Raw genomic sequence first — 24,428 nt, 5'->3', positions numbered from 1 at the left:
AATGCAACATTTTTTCTGGAAGCCCTCCTGTAACTCTTGTGAAAGTGGTATTTTGGTGCGTCGTAATTCCTGGCAGCCGATCCACTCACTGCAACAGTTTAGGAGACCCACTGTTTAATAATGGCCCTTTAAGAAGATTAATGCCGCCTGATGCCCCGGTAAAAATAGGCTCTGTGACTTTAAGAGTCCCTCCTTCATAAATGAAACAAGATGTGTCTGCTTATGTGTCACACACCACATGGCCAGCTAGGGTTGGTAAATGTTACAATGATATTTCCAAGTAAATGCATTTATATTGGTTGAAAGCAATGCTAAAGTTGAAAAACGCTTCAAAAACGCTACGTCTGAACATAGCCCAAGTGGGGGAGGACATTTTGGTCTGTGGTTAATTATTTTGCCTTATATGCAAGTCATTAACCTGGAAAGGATGTACCTTAACATATTTCCCAACAAAATCCGTTTTGGTATGTTTTTTGGTGCGCCGGTAAAAATGGCATGAAACTCTGACAACATTGTTTAAAGCTTTGAACTAGGAGTCATGAATGCTTCCAGGGGCGATCCCCATGATGTCCCCGTGTCATTTTAGCAGTGTTTCCATGATTTTCTGATGTTTTTAGACCTTAAAAGGACCCCTGGGAGGGATCGCGGCAAAAATGCTCGGGTCTCCCATAGACTTACATTGGGCTCGTTGTTCTGTCCAAGTATTCCAATTTGCTCGGCCCAAGCAACGAGCACCCGACCATTTTAGTGCTCGCTCATCACTAGCCGGGAGTGGTCTGTGACAGCTCCTGGCTCTTAGTGCCAGGTGTCAGCTGTGAGAATCAGCAGAAACCCAGCCACCATCAGCCGCACATCACCCGTGTGCGCGGCCGATCGCGATGACATACTATCCCGTCCATGGTCAGACCGGCCCAAGGCACATGGATGGGAAAGTATGTCAGATTTCAGAGAGGTGTTAAAGACTATTTAATAGAGATGAGACAATTCAAATCATATTCTGCAAAAATTCGTGTTCATCAGAATACAGATTTTTTTCAATTTTCTACTTGTAAATTGAGCAATAAGGTGACATCCACCGCTTTTTTGAACAATAAAGGGCAAAAGTTTATTTTGCCATCTCTTTTTGTAACCATCTTCTGTCTATTTCACCCTGGGTTGGGACATCCAGCTCTATGAGACCTCTGTGAGCCATACCATTACAGTGCCAATTGCCAGTGGCATGCCTCCTCAGAGACAATAACTAGACCTTGGGTGACGCAAGTCATAACATTCTTATGTCATTATGTGCGTCCAGATGGTAACTTATACACTGATGTTAAAGTCCTGGTCAAGCTGGAAGAACCATCCCCATTATAAAACAGGCCAAAGATGATGTGCATGATTAAAGAGGAACATTAAATTTCTGTTAGATAAGTTTGTCAGAAAACACAAATATAAGCTGCCATGTGTTTAACTATTACATAAAATATTCCCGCCTCACATTATTGTATATATTCTGATGTATTATAAAGATCCATAAAAGCTCAGATACACTGTTACATATTTTTTACTGACTTCTTTATTAACTTCATTCAAGGTGGGTAATGTAAAAGTTCCAATGGAAGTCAGAGGGCAATAGTTTTAAAAAGTGCCACAATAATAATGATGACGAGGGGTACTTGACTCACGAAGAGTGGACCTTCAGCACTCAGGAGAGGAAAAACCTCTAGTGGAGGAAACCTCTAGGGAACCATGGCTGAAAGGCTGCCCTTCCCTTAGGCTGTTGATGTTCATTGATGAGAACAGAGACCGAGCCCGGAATCTGCCTTGTTCTGCAGTAGGAAACTCACTTGTTTTGTGAGCATGTCTAGCTACAGAAAGTCCAGTAACGTCGTACTCAATGATGGAGAACAGAGACCGAGCCAGGAATCTGCCTAGTTGTGCAGTAGGAAACCCACTTGTTCAGTGAGTGTGTCTACTGTAGCTGCGGAAAGTCCAGTAATGTCATATTGAGTGGTGGAGAACAGAGACCAAGCCTGGAATCTGCCTCGTTGTGCAGTAGGAAACTCACTTGTTTTATGAGCATGTCTAGCTGCAGAAGTCTAGTAACATCGTACTCAATGGTGGAGAACAGAGACCGAGCCTGGAATCTGCCTCATTGTGCAGTAGGAAACTCACTTGTTTTGTGAGCATGTCTAGCTGCAGAAGTCTAGTAACATCGTACTCAATGGTGGAGAACAGAGACCGAGCCCGGAATCTGCCTTGTTGTGCAGTAGGAAACTCACTTGTTTTGTGAGCATGTCTAGCTGCAGAAGTCTAGTAACATCGTACTTAATGGTGGAGAACAGAGACCGAGCCCGGAATCTGCCTCATTGTGCAGTAGGAAACTCACTTGTTTTGTGAGCATGTCTAGCTGCAGAAAGTCTAGTAACGTCGTACTCAATGGTGGAGAACAGAGACCGAGCCTGGAATCTGCCTCATTGTGCAGTAGGAAACTCACTTGTTTTGTGAGCATGTCTAGATGCAGAAGTCTAGTAACATCGTACTCAATGGTGGAGAACAGAGACCGAGCCCGGAATCTGCCTTGTTGTGCAGTAGGAAACTCACTTGTTTTGTGAGCATGTCTAGCTGCAGAAGTCTAGTAACATCGTACTCAATGGTGGAGAACAGAGACCGAGCCCGGAATCTGCCTCATTGTGCAGTAGGAAACTCACTTGTTTTGTGAGCATGTCTAGCTGCAGAAAGTCTAGTAACGTCGTACTCAATGGTGGAGAACAGAGACCGAGTCTGGAATCTGCCTCGTTGTGCAGTAGGAAACTCACTTGTTTTGTGAGCGTGCCTAGCTGCAGAAAGTCTAGTAACGTCGTACTTAATGGTGGAGAACAGAGACCGAGCCCGGAATCTGCCTCATTGTGCAGTAGGAATCCCACTTATTTAGTGAGTGCGTCTAGCTGCGGAAAGTCCAGTAATGTCATATCCAGTGTTGGAGAACAGAGACCGAGCCCGGAATCTGCCTCTTTTTGCTGATGTAAAGTTGTTGTCTCCAGCTGGATCCCATGTTCATTGTGGGTTCACAGCGAGACCCTGCTCTGCCTCACCTGCAATATAAATGTCACAAAATTAGCAAAACAGTAAAGATTAATATATGTACAAGCAGACAGATTATAATGAGAGGGGCAGCAGAAGATGTTTACATGTCATCCATTATCTACAGATTATAATACAGTACTATGTAATACATAATGGGTAATATTTAATGTCTATGTTCATGTATGTTCTACATCCTATCAGTGCTGTGATATGAATAGCACCCTGCCTATTATTTTTGGATCTTCTATGCTTAGATTACAGCTTACTAGCAATCCCTCCCTCATGGTATATATACAGCACTGCACCTCGTTCCTATAACCCCTTGAAAAAGCTGTGATTGATGGTGAAACACGTGTCAGGGTTAAGTGGTGGAGTGGAAGCTTTGGTACTATGTACTTAGTACTGACTTGAGTTTTTATTATTGGTTTTCTGTATTACTAAGGCTTAGCATTTGTACAAGTATTTTCTTATGGGATCTAGTAGTACATTTGATATTTAGCACTTTTTATTCTGCCATCAGCTCTTTTGATTTTTTACATTTGCACTTTAAGTCAGTATTGCTATGTATAAAATGTGATCATGATTAAATATTCATCTGTTTTTGCCATGACCACCCACTCTAGTTTGTGTTTTTTATTTGTAGTTTTATACTCATCCAATATTGTTATGTATTGTGATTTATTAAAGATGATTTATTATACTATTTATTGTATTCGTGATTTGACAATGACAACACCCATTCTGCTGTAGTCCAGCAAATCTTGGCTCATAGACTGATGATTTAGCTTGCATAAAGAAAAGTAACTCATCGACATTTAGGTCATTAGTGCCCAATTACTAACTATTTAGCCTATTGCCTGTTAATACTAATACATAACATAGATCATAAAACATATTTATGAAGCTCTAAAACCTTACATTTGGTTTTTGTTGGCATAGGCCAGAAGTTCCTGAAAAACAAACTTCACAACGACTTTATATTGCTCTACATCTTTGTCCAGGCCAAGATGTTTTTCAAAATTTTGAGGAGGCGGAGTAGACGGAGGAGGAGTCAGAGGAGGAGGCGAAATAAGTTCTCTGCCCTCTTGTTTTGTAAATGATAGTGTATAAAAAATGAGTTGTTCATTAATGGACATTGATTCTTCTCTGTTGGTCTGAGATTGAGGGCCAGGAAGTTTTAAGAAATTGCTTGAACTGCTGTTCAATAATATATTGCTTAAAATGGCAGATTTTTAATGTATGCAAGTTATGGAAATTACAACAGATTATATTATGGTATTAAGCATTCTTCTTAACAACATGAAGAAAAAAAGGAACTTACTGTCCGAGGCGGTGACCAGTCTAATCTGGCATGTTGATGATTACATGATCGGGGCGAGGCGTAGAGATGTTGATGTTTTTGAGGACATCTCTGTTTTCGGCAGTGGGTCCATGAGCAGCTTTGTCATTTACAATATTTCTATTATCCAAATGTTGTCCTGTAAGGTGTAACATTCAAATTAACATTACTAAAATAAAAGCTTCTGTGTTTGTTAAAGAATATCAACATTTTACAGGTTTTATAATGGCTAAATTATAAAGTATGAAAACAGAAGGATCAAGCAACCAGTTATCTCCTTTTAGAGATTTTTTATTAGGCTGCTGTTTTTCTATTAAACATATGTTAGAAAAGCCTGATAACTTACTGTCAGAGACGAAGATCACGTCCTCATCTGGGTCCTTATTGATCTTTACATATCCGGGACCAGAAATAGAAATTTTGTTGTATCCAAGGACATTTTTGTTTTCGGCATTGGGTCCAATAATTATTCCATCGCATTTTTCTCCTGTAAGGTGTAACATTGAAATTAACATTTTTACAATCAAAGCTTCTAAGTTTGATAATCAATATTAAAGGCAATCTGTCAGCAGGCTTTTGCTATGTAAGCTGGAGACAGCCTGCTGTAGGGGTGAAAATACAGATTTCTATGCTGCCTCCCTTATCAAGCTCCATCCTGTTGTTTTCCTTTAATGGTTGCTTTAGCACCAGGAGCTTAGTATCGCTGTGACTCAGGAGCACATGCCTCCTGGTCCGGCAACGCCCCCTCCTGTGATAAGCAGCTCACTGTCTATGGACGGAGCCTGGTGTGGGCGGGGGAAGATTTCTCAACTCTGCTTCATTGCTAAATCTAAAAGCTCTGATTGTGTGAGAATGGCTGCACCCAGTAATCCAAGTTATACATTGTTGGATTCAGCTTCTCTTTGCCTACATCAGGCTGCTCTCAGATGAGGTAGCAGAATCCTGGTGACAGATTATAACCGCTAAATTGTGAAGTATGAGAACAGAAGGATCAAACAACCAGCTATCAACTGTTAGAGATTTTTTTATTAGACTGTTTTTTTCTATTAAACATATGTTACAAAAGCCTAGAACTTACTGTCAGAGGAGATGACCACATCCTCATCTAGGTCGACACTGATAATTACATAACTGGGGTCAGACTCAGAGATGTTTGTTTTTTTTTAAATAACTCTCTTTTCAGCCATAGGTCCAGAGTTGCAGAAAATCCCCAATTATAATAAATTTGTAATTGTTCCCCACAAAAGTACTGATGAAATCACAGATATGGAAATAAGAGACGCACGTGACTTTTTTTTCTCTTACACATTATTGATCCCCAATGACATCACAATTGTGTCCTCATGGCAGGGAGCATCGTATATCCACACAAGTGATGTCACGATGGACCAGAGATACCTGTAGCCACTAAAGATAAAGCAGCTTCATCCATTTTTATGTGTTTCTTAATACTACTAGTTTCGTGTCTAGATCACTGATCACTGATTACACAGAATTCAGGGTCGTACTGGCCCACTGGAGAACCGGAGGATTCTCTGGTGGGCCCAGGCAGTGACACCTGCTGGCATATTGGCCAGCAGCTACCTAGGCCCCCACTGCTCCAGGGGCCCCCAGCCAGTGGCTATGGGGCCCCTGAGTGATAGGGGGCCACCCTCTGCCTGCGAAGTAGCAGCTGGAGACAGGAACCTGTCCCTGCTGCTAAAGAGAAATGAATATTCACTCCTCCCCACGCCCCCATGGGCGTGGAAAGGAGTGAATACCTTTTTACTTTAATAGCAGGCAGCGTTAGCCGCAGGCTGCAGCAGCTAACACTGCCCGCATGTAAAGCTCCACCACCACCGCTCCACTCTCTCACACTCACACACAAAGCAGCGCACTGCACTGCACCACATACACACACGCACGCACGCAGATATACAGCACACTCACCTCTCCGCAAGTTCCCCGCACACATCCCGGCATCCTGCTTCCTGTCTGGCATGTCCTGTATGAGACAACATAGCTGATATCATTCAGCGTGCGGCTGTTTCAGACAGAAAGCTGCCGGCGAAGAAGTGGCTGCCGGGATGTGCTGTGGAGAACTTGGGGAGAGGTGAGTGTGCTCTGTATCTGTCTGCGTGCATGCGTGTGTGTTTGTGTGTATATGGTGTGGTGCTTTGTGTGTGAGTGTGAGAGAGTGATGTGGTGCTGTGTGTGTGTGTGAGTGAGAGAGAGTGGTGCTGTGTGTGTATTGGAGATGTGTGTATTGGAGATTGGCAATGATAGGATGGTGGGGAAGGATTATGGGGTGGTGGGGAAGGAGGCAATGATGGGGTGGTGGGGAGAAGGCAATGATGGTGGTGGGGGGAGGCAATGATGGAGGTGTTGCATTACACAGTGTGGCCTTTATATCAGCAGGTCCCGTGGTGCTGACTTCCCCTTTAAGTCCTTTACCATATATCAGTGGTCACACTCTGTTCCACATATAAGCTCATTGGGGTAGTCAATATAAATCCTACACTGCCAAGAGATCCCGCTATAACGACCTCACACAGCCATTAGTCTCTTTTCACCCATATTCTAAAAAAAAAATATATCTAAAAGTATCATAGTCTATTAAAAAACATTAGAAAATCAAATAGTTTTTTGTCTGGCGGACATGCGTAGGGCATCATGAAGAGTGTGATCAAAGGAAAAAGGCTGACAATACAGTACAGTATAGAAATAGGGGGACCAAACCACAAGTTACCTCTGTGTACTGGGGGTAATCACCTACCCGCTTCTTTCAGAGACTGTTTATATTAGGCAGATGTTTTCTGTTAAAAAAAATCCTTAAAACATGAAAACTTACTGTTAGTGGTGATGATCAAATTCTCATCTGGCTTTTTATCGATGACCATATAAAGAGGGCCAGATGAAGAGTTATTGGTGTTTCTAAGAGCATTACTCTTTTCGGCCATTAGTCCTTGAGGAGCATCGTCATTGTCGTTTGAGTTGTCATTCTCTTGTTCTTCTGTAACATAGAACATTGACATCAGCATCATTAAAATAAAAGCTTCTATATGTTCGTTACAAATATTAAAATGACAAAGGTATTATAATCTCTAAATGGTACAATTAATTACGAAAAATAGAATGGCCAATTCCTCCGAGTATCATTCATGTACGACACTGGCGGACACAAACCACAAAGGGCCCCTGTGCAAGAATAGTATAAAGGCCCTTTACAGTCCAATAGCTCATCATAATGCAAAATGTCTCCTACTTTGTAGGTGGAAATGGGCCCCCTTACCTCTTGGGCCCCTGTGGTTGCATCAATAATATGTCTGCCCCTGATGTATGGGGTTAGTCACCGACATGTTCCTTTTAGGCTACTTTCACACATCAGTTTTTTGCCGTCAGGCAGGATCCGGCTATTTTTAGAAAAAACGGATCCGGCATAAATTTTGGAGAACTGTAGAAACGGATCCGTTTTTTTGCTGGATCCGTCTAGCAGGTTATATCTGTTCCTGGGGGCTGGCCAATTGGATCTGAGCATGCGCAGACTTAAAAAAACCGGATCCGGTGGCTGGATCCGTCTTTTTCTGGATCCGGCGCATTCCGGCGCCCATAGACTTTCATTGTAGCAAAAAGCTGGAAGCGCCGGATCCGGCGCTTCCGGCTTTTTCGCCGGAGACAAAAAACGTTACAGTAGCCGTTTTTTCCAGACGCCGGAATGAGACAAGTTGCCGGATCCGGCAAAAAACGGATGAAACGCAATGCCATCCGGCACGATCCGGCGCTAATGCAAGTCAATGGGGAAAAACTGGATCCGGCATTGCATTTTGCCGGATCCGGTTTTACAAAAAATAGCCGGATCGCGCCTGACGGCAAAAAACTGATGTGTGAAAGAGGCCTTAGAGATTTTTTTTTACTAGGAAGTTTTTTTTTCTGCTAAACATGATGAAAATCTGAGAACTTACTGTCGGAGGAGACGATCACATCCTCATCTGGGTTTCCATTGCTGACGACATTTCCAGGGCCAGATGAAGAGTCATCGTTGTTTTTGACGACATCTGTCTCTGTGGCCATCAGTCCATCAGGAGCATCATCATCATCATCATCATCTGCATCATCTGTAACACAGAACATTGACATTAGCATTGATAAAATAAAAGCTTCTATATGTTTGCTACGAATATTAAAATGTATACAGGTATCATAATCTCTAAATGGTACGATTAATTATGAAAACAGACAGACTGATCCCTCGGAGTAATATTTTATGTATGGGATTAGTCACCGGCATGTTCCTTTTAGAGATTTTTTTTTACTAGGAAGTTTTTTTTTCTGCTAAACATATGATGAAAACCTGAGAACTTACTGTTGGAGGAGACGATCACATCCTCATCTGGGTTTCCATTGCTGACGACATTTCCAGGGCCAGAAGAAGAGTCATCGTTGTTTTTGACGACATCTGTCTCTGTGGCCATCAGTCCATCAGGAGCATCATCATCATCATCATCTGCATCATCTGTAACACAGAACATTGACATTAGCATTGATAAAATAAAAGCTTCTATATGTTTGTTACGAATATTAAAATTTATACAGGTATCATAATCTCTAAATGGTACGATTAATTATGAAAACAGACAGACTGATCCCTCGGAGTAATATTTTATGTATGGGGTTAGTCACCGACATGCTCCTTTTAGAGATTTTGTTATTAGGCAGTTTTTTTTCCTGTTGAATACATCTAATAGTGCATGGTATAAAATCCTGAGAACTTACCGTCAGATGACGTGGTGCTCATATCGTCACATCCGTAGTTAAGATTGATGCAAGAATTGTAGCCCGGCCAAGGGATTTTGTTTTGACAGCGAGCATCTCTCTTGCCAGCCATGGGTCCATGACGAGAAGTCTGTTTTCCTGTAACACAAAGCATTGAAATCAGTATTTCAAAAGAAAAATATTCTATATTTGTTCTAGATTATTTCCTTTTAGTCTACAGTAAATTCACTGTCAAGATCTATTAAGAGATTAGTTTTAGTTTATAATGTTGCTTTTGTGTTTTTTTATGCTAGTTTTCAGTTGCGGTTTACAGTACCAGCAAAACCGACGAGATTTCAGAAATCTCCTGCGCACACATTGCTTCTTTGTCATCGGTATTTTGTGCTTTGCAGGTTTCTTTGGACGGAAAGCATGTCACTTCTTCAGCGTTTTTTTCAGCGTTTTTCATCCATTGACTTCAATGGGTGGTGAAAAACCCCTGAAAATCCGCACCGAAGATGCAAGTATCGCGCTTTGCTGTATTTTTTTGTGCTAGAACCTGATTCTATGGAATAGGACTTTTCTTTTTAGCACTGAACTTTATCAGCATGCACGAGAGAGAAATGGAGCACGCCAAAACCGCTGCAAAAAACACACAACAAAAAGCATCAAAAACGCTGCAAAATGCAAGAAACAAAACAAGGAAAACAGATTTTGCTTCTGCAGCTTCTTTCCTGCCAAGAAATCAGGTTTTACTGCAGAAAAAAAACGCTGAACAAAAAAAAAAACCGCCTAGTGTGACCGTACTCTGAAACAGATTTCATATACGGAAAGAAACTAATCCGAATATGACTGAAGTAATTATTCATCTTTACAATGTGGACTGCGTCCATGGAATAGAAAAGCCGCCAAGAAGTATTTGTGTGTAGATAGATAATAATGTGGGGTTAGTCAGGCTGTACGTACCCTCAGGATCAGTCCTATTCTCTCTGTCTTTTCTCCAGAATTTCTTGATCAGAAGTCTATAAAGTGATAAAACAGAAGTCATGTTACTAATTGTAAAGTCTCTCTGTGTTCTGCAGAATGTTATGAAGACATTTATTTTTCGTCGTCTATTTTGTCTCTCCCGATCTGCAGTCATTTTTGTGATCTATGACAATCAGCATTTTTTTCAGTTCTACAGAAAAGTCCATTGTGCTCGGACCGGTCAGAGCCAGTTTATGAGCCACTAAGCATCTTCTCTAGATGATTCCCTTTCCTGAATCGTGTGATGACCTGAAGATGGGATGTTTCTTCTAGACTCCCGTGTAGCCCATAAATCAGTATAAGACTTACCCACAGATGATGGTACAGATGACACCGGAGAAGAATCCAAGGAAGAAGAAGACGGCTGGATGTAGAGTAACCATAATGAAGTATTCTGCCGGAGGAAAAGAATAGATGTCAGATATTTGGAGCTACTAATATAGACATTATATTTTGCACCTCATTTACGTAACCAGACCTAGGACCATTCCTATGAGTAAGGGGACAACACACAGCAGTCGGCCCATGGTTCAGCTGATCTGTTCAGCCGGCAGATATTTCTCCTGACTCCTCCATACACAGGAGCGCTAACTCTGCCGATCGCACCAGTGTTCTATGTAAGAAAGCCGCTGGTAGATTCCTCTGGCAGCTTATTTAGCTGGGAACAAAAGGATGAACACTTGGACTGTCAGCAGAGCTGCTGATATTGGTGAATTGGTCTGTCACTGGTCTCATGTGTATGGGGGCCTGAACTCTAGGACTGAACAGATCAGGAACATAGTAAATCCCAACAAGTTGGAGAAATTCCCCCATTACCTGTAATGCAACTGCGGAGCACTTACTGTATACAGATAGGGTATACAGATCAGCTGCTCAAGCCAAGGACCAGAGCTATCACTGACAAAGGCCACCAAAAACAGCACCAATACATAGCCACCCAAGAACCAAAGAGAGGCAGGAAAAGTTAACCCCTCTATGACCAGGCTGGGGAAAGAAAAGCAAGAAGCAAACCCCGACCTGGATCATGACATTACCCTAAATTTGTAATTATTTTCCCCCAAAGTATTGATGAAGTCACACATATGAAGATCAGAGATACACGTGACTTCTTTTTCGCTTACATGGGATCTCCATTCAAGCTTACAATTTGTTTGAGCCTGGAATAGGGAATACATGATGGGAGAAGGCTCCTGGAATTACAAGTGACACATGAAGAATCCTCCAAGAAATGTACCATGTGACTTACTAACAATAACCCCATATTGAAAAAATATCTGGGAAAACACTTACCTCCAGGGGCCAAAGCCCCGGAATGCGGGCGGCGGATGTTGATAGGAGCGCCTTGCACAGATCTTAATAGCTCAGTCACAATCAGAAGAAATTTAAAACAGCAGTTTATCCCGGAGGAATATCGCTTGTTGTGTAACACACAGTGAGTCTTTCCAGACAAAGCCTCTTCCTGCAGTGTCACTCCATATAACCCCTCATTCCGTGAGGTCACAATGGTGATCTCACTGTGACATCACAGAGGAGCGGAACACGAGTGATGTCACAATGGTGATCTCCCAGAGGAGCGGAACACGAGTGATGTCACAATGGTGATCTCACTGTGACATCACAGAGGAGCGGAACACGAGTGATGTCACAATGGTGATCTCCCAGAGGAGCGGAACACGAGTGATGTCACAATGGTGATCTCACTGTGACATCACAGAGGAGCGGAACACGAGTGATGTCACAATGGTGATCTCCCAGAGGAGCGGAACACGAGTGATGTCACAATGGTGATCTCACTGTGACATCACAGAGGAGCGGAACACAAGCAGTTTCATCCATTTATATGTGTTTCTTAACCCCTTAATGACAGCCAATACGTCTTTTAACGGACCTCAGATATAAGAGAATATCATCCCCATACAGGTGACAATCCAGCAGCTTTTGGCTGTCCACTATAGCTGACAACTTGCTGTATCACAAACGATCAGTGTTGACATCGTCCATATCTGTTTAACCCCTTAGTTGCTGCTGTCAAAAGTGACTATATCAAATAAATGGTTAATAAATTGTGAGGGCTTCCTCTTTAATCTAATTGACACACAGAGATCATGATTGTGTGGTCCTGATGTTTGCCATAGCGGTTCATGGCCAAATAGCGGCCTTAGAGTCTCCCGGCTATAGCGACCGATTCAGAAGTTAGTGACATTTAGGTGGTAAACAAACACTTTTTCATTCCTGCTATACCACTTTGCATTAATTCCTGAAAATCACCTCAAGGGTTAATAAACTACCTGACAGCGGTGTGTCAGGCGGTGACGTTTTTAAAATGGTATTATGTTTGAGGTTTCCCAATATATAGCACCCCCAAAGTCACATCAAACATTGATAGGTCCCTAAAAAAAAAAAATTTTGTAAATTTCCTTGAAAAAATGAAAAATTATTGCTACATTTTTAAACCTCCTAAAAGGCTAACAAAATAAATGAGAGATTTAAAAATGGTGCTGATGTAAAGCAGACATGAGGGAAATGTTGTTTATTAATGTTTTTGGGTGGAATGACTATCTGAAATAGAGGGATAATCATTCAAAGTTTGAAAATTGCATTTTTTTTACTTTTTTGTCAAATTTCTGATATCTAATATATAAAGCTCAAAGTGTGTATGTGTGAATGTGTGTGTGTGTGTATGTCCGGGATAGGCATCCGCACCGTCGCAGCTACAGCCACAAAATTTGGCACAGTCAAACGTCTGGACCCCGAGAGCGTCCTAAGCTATGTTGTGAGGCGAAATTTTAACCCCGCGCGTTCCAATTCACCAAACAATTTTGCCCCTATCTACATACAGGGGGAAAAAGTGTGTGCGCGTCAAGCCCCGCCCCTCATTGTGATGTCATAATGCCCCTATTTGCATACTGGGGAAGCAGTGTGTGCGTATCAAGCCCACCCCTCATTATGATGTCACAATGGTTGCCATGGTGACGCTGATGTCATCATAGGTTGCAAGCCCTGCCGCCGCTCATTATGATGTCATAATGGTTGACTATGGGATGGAGGATGTGTGATGGGTATATGAGCACTGGACTATGGGATGGAGGATATGTATGACGGGTATATTGGCACGGGACTTTGGGATGGAGGATGTGTGATGGGTATATGGGCATGGGACTATGGGATGGAGGATATGTATGACGGAAATATGTGGGCACGAGACTATGGGATGGAGGATATGTATGATGGGTATATGGGCACGGGACTATGGGATGGAGAATATGTATGATGGGTATATGGGCACGGGACTATGGGATGGAGGATGTGTGATGGGTATATGGGCACGGGACTATGGGATGGAGAATATGTATGATGGGTATATGGGCACTGGAATATGGGATGGAGGATATGTATGACGGGTATATGGGCACGGGACTATGGGATGGTGGATATGTATGATGGGTATATGGGCACGGGACTATGGGATGGAGGATATGTATGACGGGTATATGGGTACGGGACTATGGGATGGCGGATATGTATGATGAGTATATGGACACGGGACTATGGGATGGAGGATATGTATGATGGGTATATAGGCACGGGACTATGGGATGGCGGATATGTATGATGGGTATATGGGCATGGGACTATGAGATGGAGGATATGTATGGCAGGTATATGGGCACGGGACTATGGGATGGAGAATATGTATGATGGGTATATGGGCACGGGACTATGGGATGGAGGACATGTATGATGGGTATATGGGCATGGGACTATGAGATGAAGGATGTATGATGGGTATATGGGCATGGGACTATGGGATGGATGATAATTATAATTTGTTATTGTCACGGGGTCCTTCTCTGGTATCACACAATCAACAGAGCAAGCGAAGAGTGAACAATTCCAAGACCTTTATTCAGGCAAAAATACGAAAAGGTCCATATTCAGTCCACCACACAAAGGATAAGATAGTCCAGAATAAGAATGCAGTCCAGTATCAGGATAAAATGTCCAGGGAAACGAGATTCCAAAACACTCTAGCACCAGAGGATAAAAATGGGTCCTTCTCTCTGAAATGCAGCCTTTTCACCATCTTGTCTCTACCAGAACTGACTTGTCCAGCTGCTGTTCTTCCCCGACCCCCTTCCTTGTCCAGAGGTAGTCAAACAAGTTGCCTCCCAGAGGAGAACAAAAGGCCTTAGGGATTAATGCACTACAGGGGTCATCAAGAGACAGATACAGTGAGGCTGTAGACTTACAATGTAATAAGAAAAACACTATGAAAATAACTGGAATTGTTAAAAATAGGAATATACAAAAAATGACATCCACATAACATATCACACCATCACAACCTCTCCCCCCCATAAGTGAGCACGCCATGAGGTCTACACAGACCTCTGGCCTGCTCACTTTAGTCCACGTTGCTCAGTTATTTAAAATTCCTTGTACAGTGGCAGGGGTAGGTCGGCCTGGGGAGCCTATGGTTCTTCTTGTCGAGACAGTCCATCGGCGTTCTGGTGTTGGCTTCCTCGCTTGTATTGGATGGAGAAGCTGTAGGGTTGTAAGGACAAGCTCCACCGCAGCAATCTTCCATTGTCCCCTGATACGCGATTCAGCCATGTGAGGGGGTTGTGGTCTGTAACAATTGTAAAGTCTCTGCCATACAAGTAGGGCTGCAATTTTTTTAGCGCCCATACGATGGCAAGGCACTCCTTTTCAATAGTGGCATAGGCAACTTCCCGATCCAGTAGTTTCCGACTGGCAAAAGCAACAGGATGTTCTTCTCCGGCGGCGTTCACTTGGCTAAGTACTGCCCCAATCCCAAAGGTGGATGCATCTGTCTGCACAAGGAACCTGCGTTTATAATCCGGGGCAGCCAAGACAGGAGCAGTGACGAGGGAAATCTTTAATGCTGAAAAGGCATCCTCGCATGCCGTCGTCCACGTCACATTCCTAGGCATGTTCTTGCGGGTCAGGTCGGTTAGGGGCTTTGCCAAGGTGCTGAAATTAGAAACAAATTTGCGATAGTAACCAGCAGTTCCTAAAAACGCAAGTACCTGCTTTTTAGTCTGGGGTCTACACCAGATGCTAATGGCTTCCACCTTGGCAGGCTCAGGCCTTAGTGTCCCACCCCCTACTCTATGCCCGATGTACTGCACCTCAGCCATCCCTATTTGGCACTTATCAGGGCGAATGGTCAGTCCTGCAGTATGGATACAGTCCAGCACTATGCCCAAGTGTTTAAGATGTTCCTCCCAGGTTGTGCTAAAAATGACGATGTCGTCTAAGTAAGCACAGGCAAAGTCCTGACATTGTTGTAGCAGTCGATCCACCAGTCTCTGGAAAGTAGCGGGGGCAGTTATCATCCCAAAGGGCATTCCCAGGAACTCATAAAGCCCAAATGGAGTAATGAAGGCTGAGCGCTCCCGAGCGTCCTCCGTTAGGGGTATCTGCCAGTACCCCTTGCTCAAGTCTAACGTGGTCACAAATTGGGCACTGGCCAGACGATCCAATAGATCATCAATCCTGGGCATGGGAAAAGCATCACTCTTGGTGGCATCATTTAGTCGTCTGTAATCAACGCAGAATCGTGTTGTACCATCCTTCTTGGGGACCAGGATGACAGGAGAGGCCCAAGAACTGTGAGATGGCTGAATAACTCCCAGTTGTTTCATCTCCTCCAGTTCGTTCTTTATCATGCCTTGAACAGCCTCTGGAACCCGGTAGGCAGCCTGCTGGATGGGGCGTTGTCCGGGGGTTTCCACATGGTGACTGGTGAGAGTAGTCTTCCCCGGCTTTGAGGAGAAAGCAGCAGCCCTCGGCCTTAGTACGGCGACAATATCGTCCTTTTGTATATCCGATAAATGGGAGCCCAGGGGCACTTGTTCCAGTGATCCTCCCGCTTGGGCAACCTGGAGGAGATCGGGGAGATACTCGTCGTCGGCGGTATCACTAGGGGGTGGCAGACAGCTAGAACAGGCAGAGATCGGTCGTGGTAGTCTTTCAGCATGTTAATGTGGACGGTTTTCTGTCGTCGACCACTAGAGTCCAGGGCAATAACATAGTTAGTGTCATTAATTTTCTTGACAACCTGATAAGGGCCTTCCCACACTGCTTGAAGCTTGTTGGCAGGGGAAGCAGTAATCATGAGCACTTGCTGTCCTTCCATAAATTCCCGGTTCCTGGCATTACGGTCATACCAGGTTTTTTGTTTGGACTGGGCCATTCGCTGATGTGCTTTAGCGAAGGTAGCTAGCTGGGCGAGACGGTCTCTGAGCTCTAGAACATAGGGAACAATGGGCATTCCGGTATCTGAGATGTCTCCCTCCAAATGTTCTTTGAGAAGAGTGAGAGGCCCACGGACCTTCTGGCTAAACAGTAGTTCGAAGGGAGAGAACCCTGTGGAATCTTGGGGGAACCTCCCGATAGGCGAAGAGGAGATGTGGCAGATACTTTTCCCAGTCTTTTTCAACGTCAACAAAAGCCCTCAGCATACTTTTTAGGGTTCCATTAAAGCGTTCACATAGTCCATTGGTCTGCGGGTGGTATGGGGTGGTGCGAATGGCTCGAACACCACAGGTATGCCATAGGGACTGGACCAGATCTGACTTGAACTGAGTGCCTTGATTCGACAATATTTCACTAGGAAACCCTACCCGGGTAAAGATGGTAACAAGGGCCTCGGCTACCTTTACTGCTGTAATACTGGACAGGGCCACAGCTTCAGGATACCTAGTGGCATAATCCACCACGGTCAGGATATATTTTTTCCCCGACCTGCTGGGGTGGGCCAGAGGACCTATGATGTCGACGGCTACACGTTGAAATGGTTCCTCAATTATGGGCAGGGATTGCAGGGGTACCTTATGTCGAGCTCCTGGATGCCGCATTCGCTGGCACACATCACAGGTGCGGCAATAATGGGCTACCGACTGCGAGACGCCCGGCCAGTAAAAACTTTGGGTGAGTCTCTTTTCAGTCCTTTTTCTCCCTTGATGCCCAGCCAAGGGGATGTCATGGGCCAGTTGAAGTAGCTGTGTCCTGCACTTCTGAGGGACAATGAGTTGCCTGGTCGTTGCGTCAGGGTTGCCCTGGTCACTGCCCTTTGTTACACGATAATACAGTCCGTTTTCTCGAGTGAAGCATCCCCATTATCTCCCATGTGCCCAGTTTCTGCCTTTCGCCTAAGGGCTGCTAAGGTAGTGTCACCCTCTATTTCTCTCCTAAACTCCTCTCTGTCCCAAGACTCTCCCAATGTAGTAGCAGCGAAAGTATTGCTTACCGACTCTGATGCGGTTCGTGGTGGTTGCTCCCCGGTGGGGTCCGGATGACGTAGTGCTTGAAGGGCCTGTAGTCGGGTGACTGCTCCCACAAATTGGCACTGTAACTCCCCAATGTCGTTCCCAAGGAGGATATCTGCAGGAAGTCCTCCCATAACTCCAATCCAACACAGTTTTTCTCCACAACCATAATCCAAACGCACAGAAGCTCGCTGTATATATTTGCGGGCACCGCCCGCCAGGACAATGGGAATTCCCGGACCCTGGTAAATTTCCTCGGGTCGAACCACATGGGGGTCAGCGATAGTCAAGAATGCCCCCGTGTCTCTAAATCCTGACACTTTGTATCCATCAATAAAGACATCCTGCAGGTGGCGTTGCCGTTGCTCTGAATAGCTAAAGGACAGAGGCCGGAGTCCGTACACTCCAGGAGGGGTATCTATGGTGCCGTGGTCGGTGGTCCACTCTGGTGGGGGTGGTGGTAGCTCTTCCTCAGGTGTGGTGGAATGTACAAGATGCACTGGACGAGGTGGGGCTGCGTGGGGCTCCCTCCGAATCCTGGAGGGACAGCCAGACTGCAAATGTCCAGGTTGCCCACACCCATAACACCTCCTCTCTGTGATACCCCCAGGTCGTGGTCGGAACTGTTGGGGCCAAGGATTGTGAGGCGTGATTGTCATCGACTTGCGACTAGGTGGAAGGGCAGATATAATTGGAGGGGGACGGGGAGCGGGAGCAGGCCGTGGTTCATTGTCCAGAAGCCTCCTCCATTGCAGCCGGATAGTAAGGGCTTCATCGGCCAGGGCTGCAGCTCTATCCACAGTACACGGCGTGCGCTCCCGGACCCATTCCCGTACCTCTGCAGGGCACTTGGCAAGAAATTGTTCTATAAGGAACGCCTGTATAACATCTTCCACAGTAAAGGTGTTTTCTGCTTCCAGCCATCTCCGACATGCCTCGGACATCTTATGTGCATACATCCTAAACGATCCCCCCGTGGTGCATGGGAGGTCTCGGAACTTGGCCCTATATGAGTCTGGGGTGATAGCATGGTAATCCAGGATAGTCCGCTTTACAATGTTATAATCCCGATTCCGCAGTGCATCAATGGTTCGGTAAGCCTCCGCCAAGCTTCCGTTCAGGAGCCCCACTAACAAACGCATCCAGCTAGAGTGGGGCACCTCCATCACAGCACACTGCTGCTCAAAGTCTTTGAGCACATCTCAAAGTCCACATCTCCAGAAGCCTCATCAAATGGCTTAAACTCTGTCCGGGTGATCCGTACAGGCTCCCGGATTGTTGGGGTTACACTCCACATTGCGTTACTCCCTTTTTCAAGCTCCATTGCTTCCTGTCTCCGCTGTGCCCGGCGGGCAGCCTCCTCCTTGTACTCCTGAGAGACGCCGGGGCCCAGAACCGCCATCTCTTCTTCATACCACACCAACCACTGGCTTTTCTGGATGGGGATCCCTGTCTCCAGTGCTCGTCCTTCAGACATCTGGGAGGAGGTGGCCGGGCTAGCGCCCACCAGTAGATCGATTAAGGCCTCTTTAGTCAGTCCCTGGTAGTTCAGGCCCAGGTCTCTGGCTCTCTACTGTAAACTGCATACAGTCCAATTTATGTACTCACTCTGTGGGTGGTTCTCCATTGGGTGACGCTCTGTTGATCCCACCGCTGCCACCAGTTGTCACGGGGTCCTTCTCTGGTATTACACAATCAACAGAGCAAGCGAAGAGTGAACAATTCCAAGACCTTTATTCAGGCAAAAATACGAAAAGGTCCATATTCAGTCCACCACACAAAGGATAAGATAGTCCAGAATAAGAATGCAGTCCAGTATCAGGATAAAATGTCCAGGGAAACGAGATTCCAAAACACTCTAGCACCAGAGGATAAAAATGGGTCCTTCTCTCTGAAATGCAGCCTTTTCACCATCTTGTCTCTACCAGAACTGACTTGTCCAGCTGCCGTTCTCCCCCCCCAACCCCCTTCCTTGTCCAGGGGTAGTCAAACAAGTTGCCTCCCAGAGGAGAACAAAAGGCCTTAGGGATTAATGCACTACAGGGGGTCATCAAGAGACAGATACAGTGAGGCTGTAGACTTACAATGTAATAAGTGTGACGGACTCAGCTCCTGCTGAGCCCATTTTTTGAGTGGACCCTCTGGGTCGTGGTACCCACCCACCGAGGGCGAGCTAACCTTGTGAGAATCCACCCCCTATACAGGGAGTGTCAGGGGCAAGACCAAGGCGGTGAGTCACCACGACTGCTGGGACCAGACGGCCAGCTCAGGGGACACTAGACGAGTGTCTGACGACAAGGACGAGCAGGAAGCAAGACGAGACAAGACGTAGGTGCAAGGTAACTTCATTAGAATAACTCAGGATCACATACAGTGTAAGCAAGCAAAACGTGCAAGGTGCGCGCGTGGGCACGCCAAGGTCCATAACATGGTACGTGCCAGGTGGCACGCCTAGGTACAGGTAATGGCATGATGGCATCGGACTCCGGACTGCTGGCAACGATCGACATCATCAAGGCATCAGGCTGCGGACATCAGCTCCGGAGGTCAGGCCGCAGTCATCCAGCTCGTGATCTCTGGCAGCGATCGACAGGTTCCGGGCATCCGGCAGGCAAACCAGGGTCCAGGCAAGGAGGCACGAAGATATCCAGGCAGGGCGCGTGTTAGGGAACACGCCAAGGTCCAAGGCTAGGTGCGTGTGTAGGGGACACGCCAGGGTTCAAGGCTAGGTGCAAGGCAAAGTGCATGTGTAGGGGACACGCCAGGTTCAAAGCGAGGTGGGTGTGTAGGGGACACGCCAGGGTTCACAAACGAGACAGGGTGCGTGTGTAGAGCCACGCCAAAGCATAGGATAAGACAAAGTGCGTGTAGAGACACGCCAAGGCACAAGACAGAGTGCGTGTAGAGACACGCCAAGGCACAATGTACAAGACAGGGTGCGTGTAGAGACACGCCAGGGTCCAAGGTACAAGACAGAGTGCATGTAGAGACACGCCAAGGTTCAAGGCAGGGTGCGTGCTAGGAGCGACGCCAGGGATCAAGGCAGGGTGCGTGCTAGGAGCCACGCCAGGGCACAAGGAAGGGCTGCGTGCTAGGAGCCACGCAGGGGGCACGCCACACTGGCCAGTGCACACGGCTGTACACAAACACGTGGCACTTACCATGGCACAGGAGACGGCCAAGGGGAACCCAAGCCGGGGTACAATGCAAGGACAAGGCAGGGAACAAGGCAAGGAACACAAGCAGAAACAGAGCCAGGTCAGAGCGAGGACAGAGTCTAGCAGCGGAGCGTAGGCAGAAGCCCAGAGCCGGGCCAAGGGAAGACCTTGGGACTAGACATAGGAAAGAGCACTAAGGAGAGGCGAAATGGTGCGTGTGCCAGGTGGCACTACAGGGCGCCATAGGAGAGAGCGAGGCGGAGCAAGCGAAGAGAGACCATAGGGAGGAACTCAAGGCAAGGAATAGCAAGGCAGAGAACACAGGGAGGACTACAAGTCAAAGCATAGCAAAAGCAAGACATGGCAAAACAGGTGAGGCAGAGAACACAGGAAGGACTACAAGTCAAAGGATAGCTAAGGCGAGACATAGCAAAACAGACTAAGACAAAGAACAGCAGAAGGACTACAAGGCAAAGCAAGGCAAAGACAAACATGGCACGAGAGACAACACAAGACATGGCACAAGACAAGAGGTGGAATACGAGCACGGAGCGTGTGCAGAGACGCACTACAGAGCAAAGTGCAAGGGCACAGAATAGAGGGAGCAACCCCACAGACCAAGCAGCCATGCAGGGAAGCAACACAATAATCAGGCACTGAGCATAGGAAGAGGCGGCCTGATATAGGGCATAGCACCTCCTCCTCCAGGACCAGGGGAGCACTTCCGGCATTCTAGACATGACGAGATGATAGCAGAACCAGACAGTGCAGGATCTTAGGAAACGTCACATGATCAGGGTTTCAGACATGACGAGATGATCACCGAACCAACCAGTGCAGGAGCCTAGGAAGAACACATGATCCGGGATTCTAGACATGACGAGATGATTGCAGAACCAGACAGTGCAGGATCTTAAGAAATGCCATATGATCAAGGACTCCAGACATGACGAGAAGATCACAGAAGGCAGAGCAGAAACGCAGGCATCCTGTAGCTCAGACATGAGGTGAGTGTGCACACTGCTCTAGGGGACATGCAGGACAGCAGACAAAACATGCGCATGCACATCGCTCCAGGAGTTCTTGAGACAAACAGACATGGCGGACGTGACAATAAGAAAAACACTATGAAAATAACTGGAATTGTTAAAAATAGGAATATACAAAAAATGACATCCACATAACATATCACATCATCACAGTTATAACTAACCACAGTTAGTTACTATGCCCGGGCAGCGCCGGGCTCTTCAGCTAGTCTAATATATAAAGCTCAAAGTGTGTATGTGTATGTGTGTGTGTGTGTGTGTATGTCCGGGATAGGCATCCGCACAGTCGCAGCTACAGCCACAAAATTTGGCACAGCCACACGTCTGGACCCCGAGAGGGTCCTAAGCTATGTTGTGAGGCGAAATTTTAACCCCGCGCATTCCAATTCACCAAACAATTTTGCCCCTATCTATATACTGGGGGAAAAAGTGTGTGTGTATCAAGCCCCGCCCCTCATTGTGATGTCATAATGCCCCTATTTGCATACTGGGGAAGCAGAGTGTGCGTATCAAGTCCCGCCCCTCATTATGATGTCACAACAGTTGCCATGGCGACGCTGATGTCATCTTAGGTCGCAAGCCCTGCTGCCGCTCATTATGATGTCACAATGGTTGACTATGGGATGGAGAATATGTATGATGGGTATATGGGCACTGGATTATGGGATGGAGGATATGTATGATGGGTATATGGGCACGGGACTATGGGATGGCGGATATGTACTGTATATGGGCACGGGACTATGGGATGGAGGATATGTTTGATGGGTATATGGGCACGGGCCTATGGGATGGCAGATATGTATGATGGGTATATGGGCATGGGACTATGAGATGAAGGATGTGTGATGAGTATATGGGCACTCGACTATGGGATGGCGAATATGTATGATGGGTATATGGGCATGGGACTATGGGATGGAGAATATGTATGATGGGTATATGGGCATGGGACTATGGGATGGAGAATATGTATGATGGGTATATGGGCATGGGACTATGAGATGGCGGATATGTATGATGGGTATATGGGCATGGGACTATGAGATGAAGGATGAATACACACACACACACACATACACACACACATTCACACATACATACGCACATACATACACACTTTGAGCTTTATATATTAGACTAGCTGAAGAGCCCGGCGCTGCCCGGGCATAGTAACTAACTGTGGTTAGTTGTAGCAAATTATAATTATCCTCCATCCCATAGTCCCGTGCCCATATACCCATCACACATCCTCCATCCCATAGTCCCATGCCCATACACCCATCATACATATTCGCCATCCCATAGTCCCATGCCCATATACCCATCACACATCCTCCATCCCATAGTCCCATGCCCATACACCCATCATACATATTCGCCATCCCATAGTCGAGTGCCCATATACCCATCATACATATCCTCCATCCCATAGTCCCATGCCCATACACCCATCATACATATTCGCCATCCCATAGTCGAGTGCCCATATACCCATCATACATATCCGCCATCCCATAGGCCCGTGCCCATATACCCATCATACATATCCTCCATCCCATAGTCGAGTGCCCATATACCCATCACACATCCTTCATCTCATAGTCCCATGCCCATATACCCATCATACATATCCGCCATCTCATAGTCCCATGCCCATATACCCATCAAACATATCCTCCATCCCATAGTCCCGTGCCCATATACCCATCACACATCCTCCATCCCATAGTCCCATGGCCATACACCCATCATACATATTCGCCATCCCATAGTCGAGTGCCCATATACCCATCATACATATCCTCCATCCCATAGTCCAGTGCCCATATACCCATCATACATATCCTCCATCCCATAGTCGAGTGCCCATATACCCATCATACATATTCTCCATCCTATAGTCCCATGCCCATATACCCATCATACATATTCGCCATCCCATAGTCGAGTGCCCATATACCCGTCACACATCCTTCATCTCATAGTCCCATGCCCATATACCCATCATACATATTCTCCATCCCATAGTCCCATGCCCATATACCCATCACACATATTCTCCATCCTATAGTCCCATGCCCATATACCCATCATACATATTCGCCATCCCATAGTCGAGTGCCCATATACCCATCACACATCCTTCATCTCATAGTCCCATGCCCATATACCCGTCAAACATATCCTCCATCCCATAGTCAAGGGCCCATATACCCATCACACATCCTCCATCCCATAGTCCCGTGCCCATATACCCATCATACATATCCGCCATCCCATAGTCCCGTGCCCATATACCCGTCAAACATATCCTCCATCCCATAGTCAAGTGCCCATATACCCATCACACATCCTCCATCCCATAGTCCCGTGCACATATACATATCCGCCATCCCATAGTCCCGTGCCCATATACCCGTCATACATATCCTCCATTCCATAGTCCAGTGCCCATATACCCATCACACATCCTCCATCCCATAGTCAACCATTATGACATCATAATGAGCGGCGGCGGGGCTTGCGACCTATGATGACATCAGCGTTGCCATGGCAACCGTTGTGACATCATAATGACGGGCGGGGCTTGATACGCACACACTTTTTCCCCAGTATGTAGATAGGGGTAAAATTGTTTGGTGAATTGAAACGCGCGGGGTTAAAATTTTGCCTCACAACATAGCCTCTGGGTCCAGACATGTGACTGTGCCAAATTTTGTGGCTGTAGCTGCGACGGTGCGGATGCCTATCCCGGACA

At 46.0% G+C, this 24,428-nt stretch overlaps 1 protein-coding gene across 1 annotated transcript; it reads right to left on the bottom strand.

The window, feature by feature from the left end:
- Window positions 1-4,090: 4,090 nt before the first annotated feature.
- LOC141092455 (uncharacterized) lies at window positions 4,091-9,502 on the bottom strand. Its single transcript, XM_073578619.1, has 5 exons — window positions 8,751-9,502; window positions 8,350-8,502; window positions 7,239-7,400; window positions 4,755-4,895; window positions 4,091-4,547 (listed from the first exon to the last, which is right to left on the bottom strand). Exons 1-5 carry the CDS (start codon window positions 8,926-8,928, stop codon window positions 4,411-4,413), a joined length of 771 nt encoding a protein of 256 aa, XP_073434720.1. The 5' UTR covers window positions 8,929-9,502; the 3' UTR covers window positions 4,091-4,410.
- Window positions 9,503-24,428: the final 14,926 nt, after the last annotated feature.

The sequence above is a fragment of the Dendrobates tinctorius genome, unplaced genomic scaffold (genome assembly GCF_039654945.1).
Source record: "Dendrobates tinctorius isolate UK_male_01 unplaced genomic scaffold, ASM3965494v1 ptg000059l, whole genome shotgun sequence".
NCBI classification, from domain to species: Eukaryota; Metazoa; Chordata; class Amphibia; order Anura; family Dendrobatidae; genus Dendrobates; species Dendrobates tinctorius.
The sequence above is the reverse complement of the archived record's forward strand: the minus strand, read 5'-3'. Positions and strand labels throughout refer to the sequence as shown.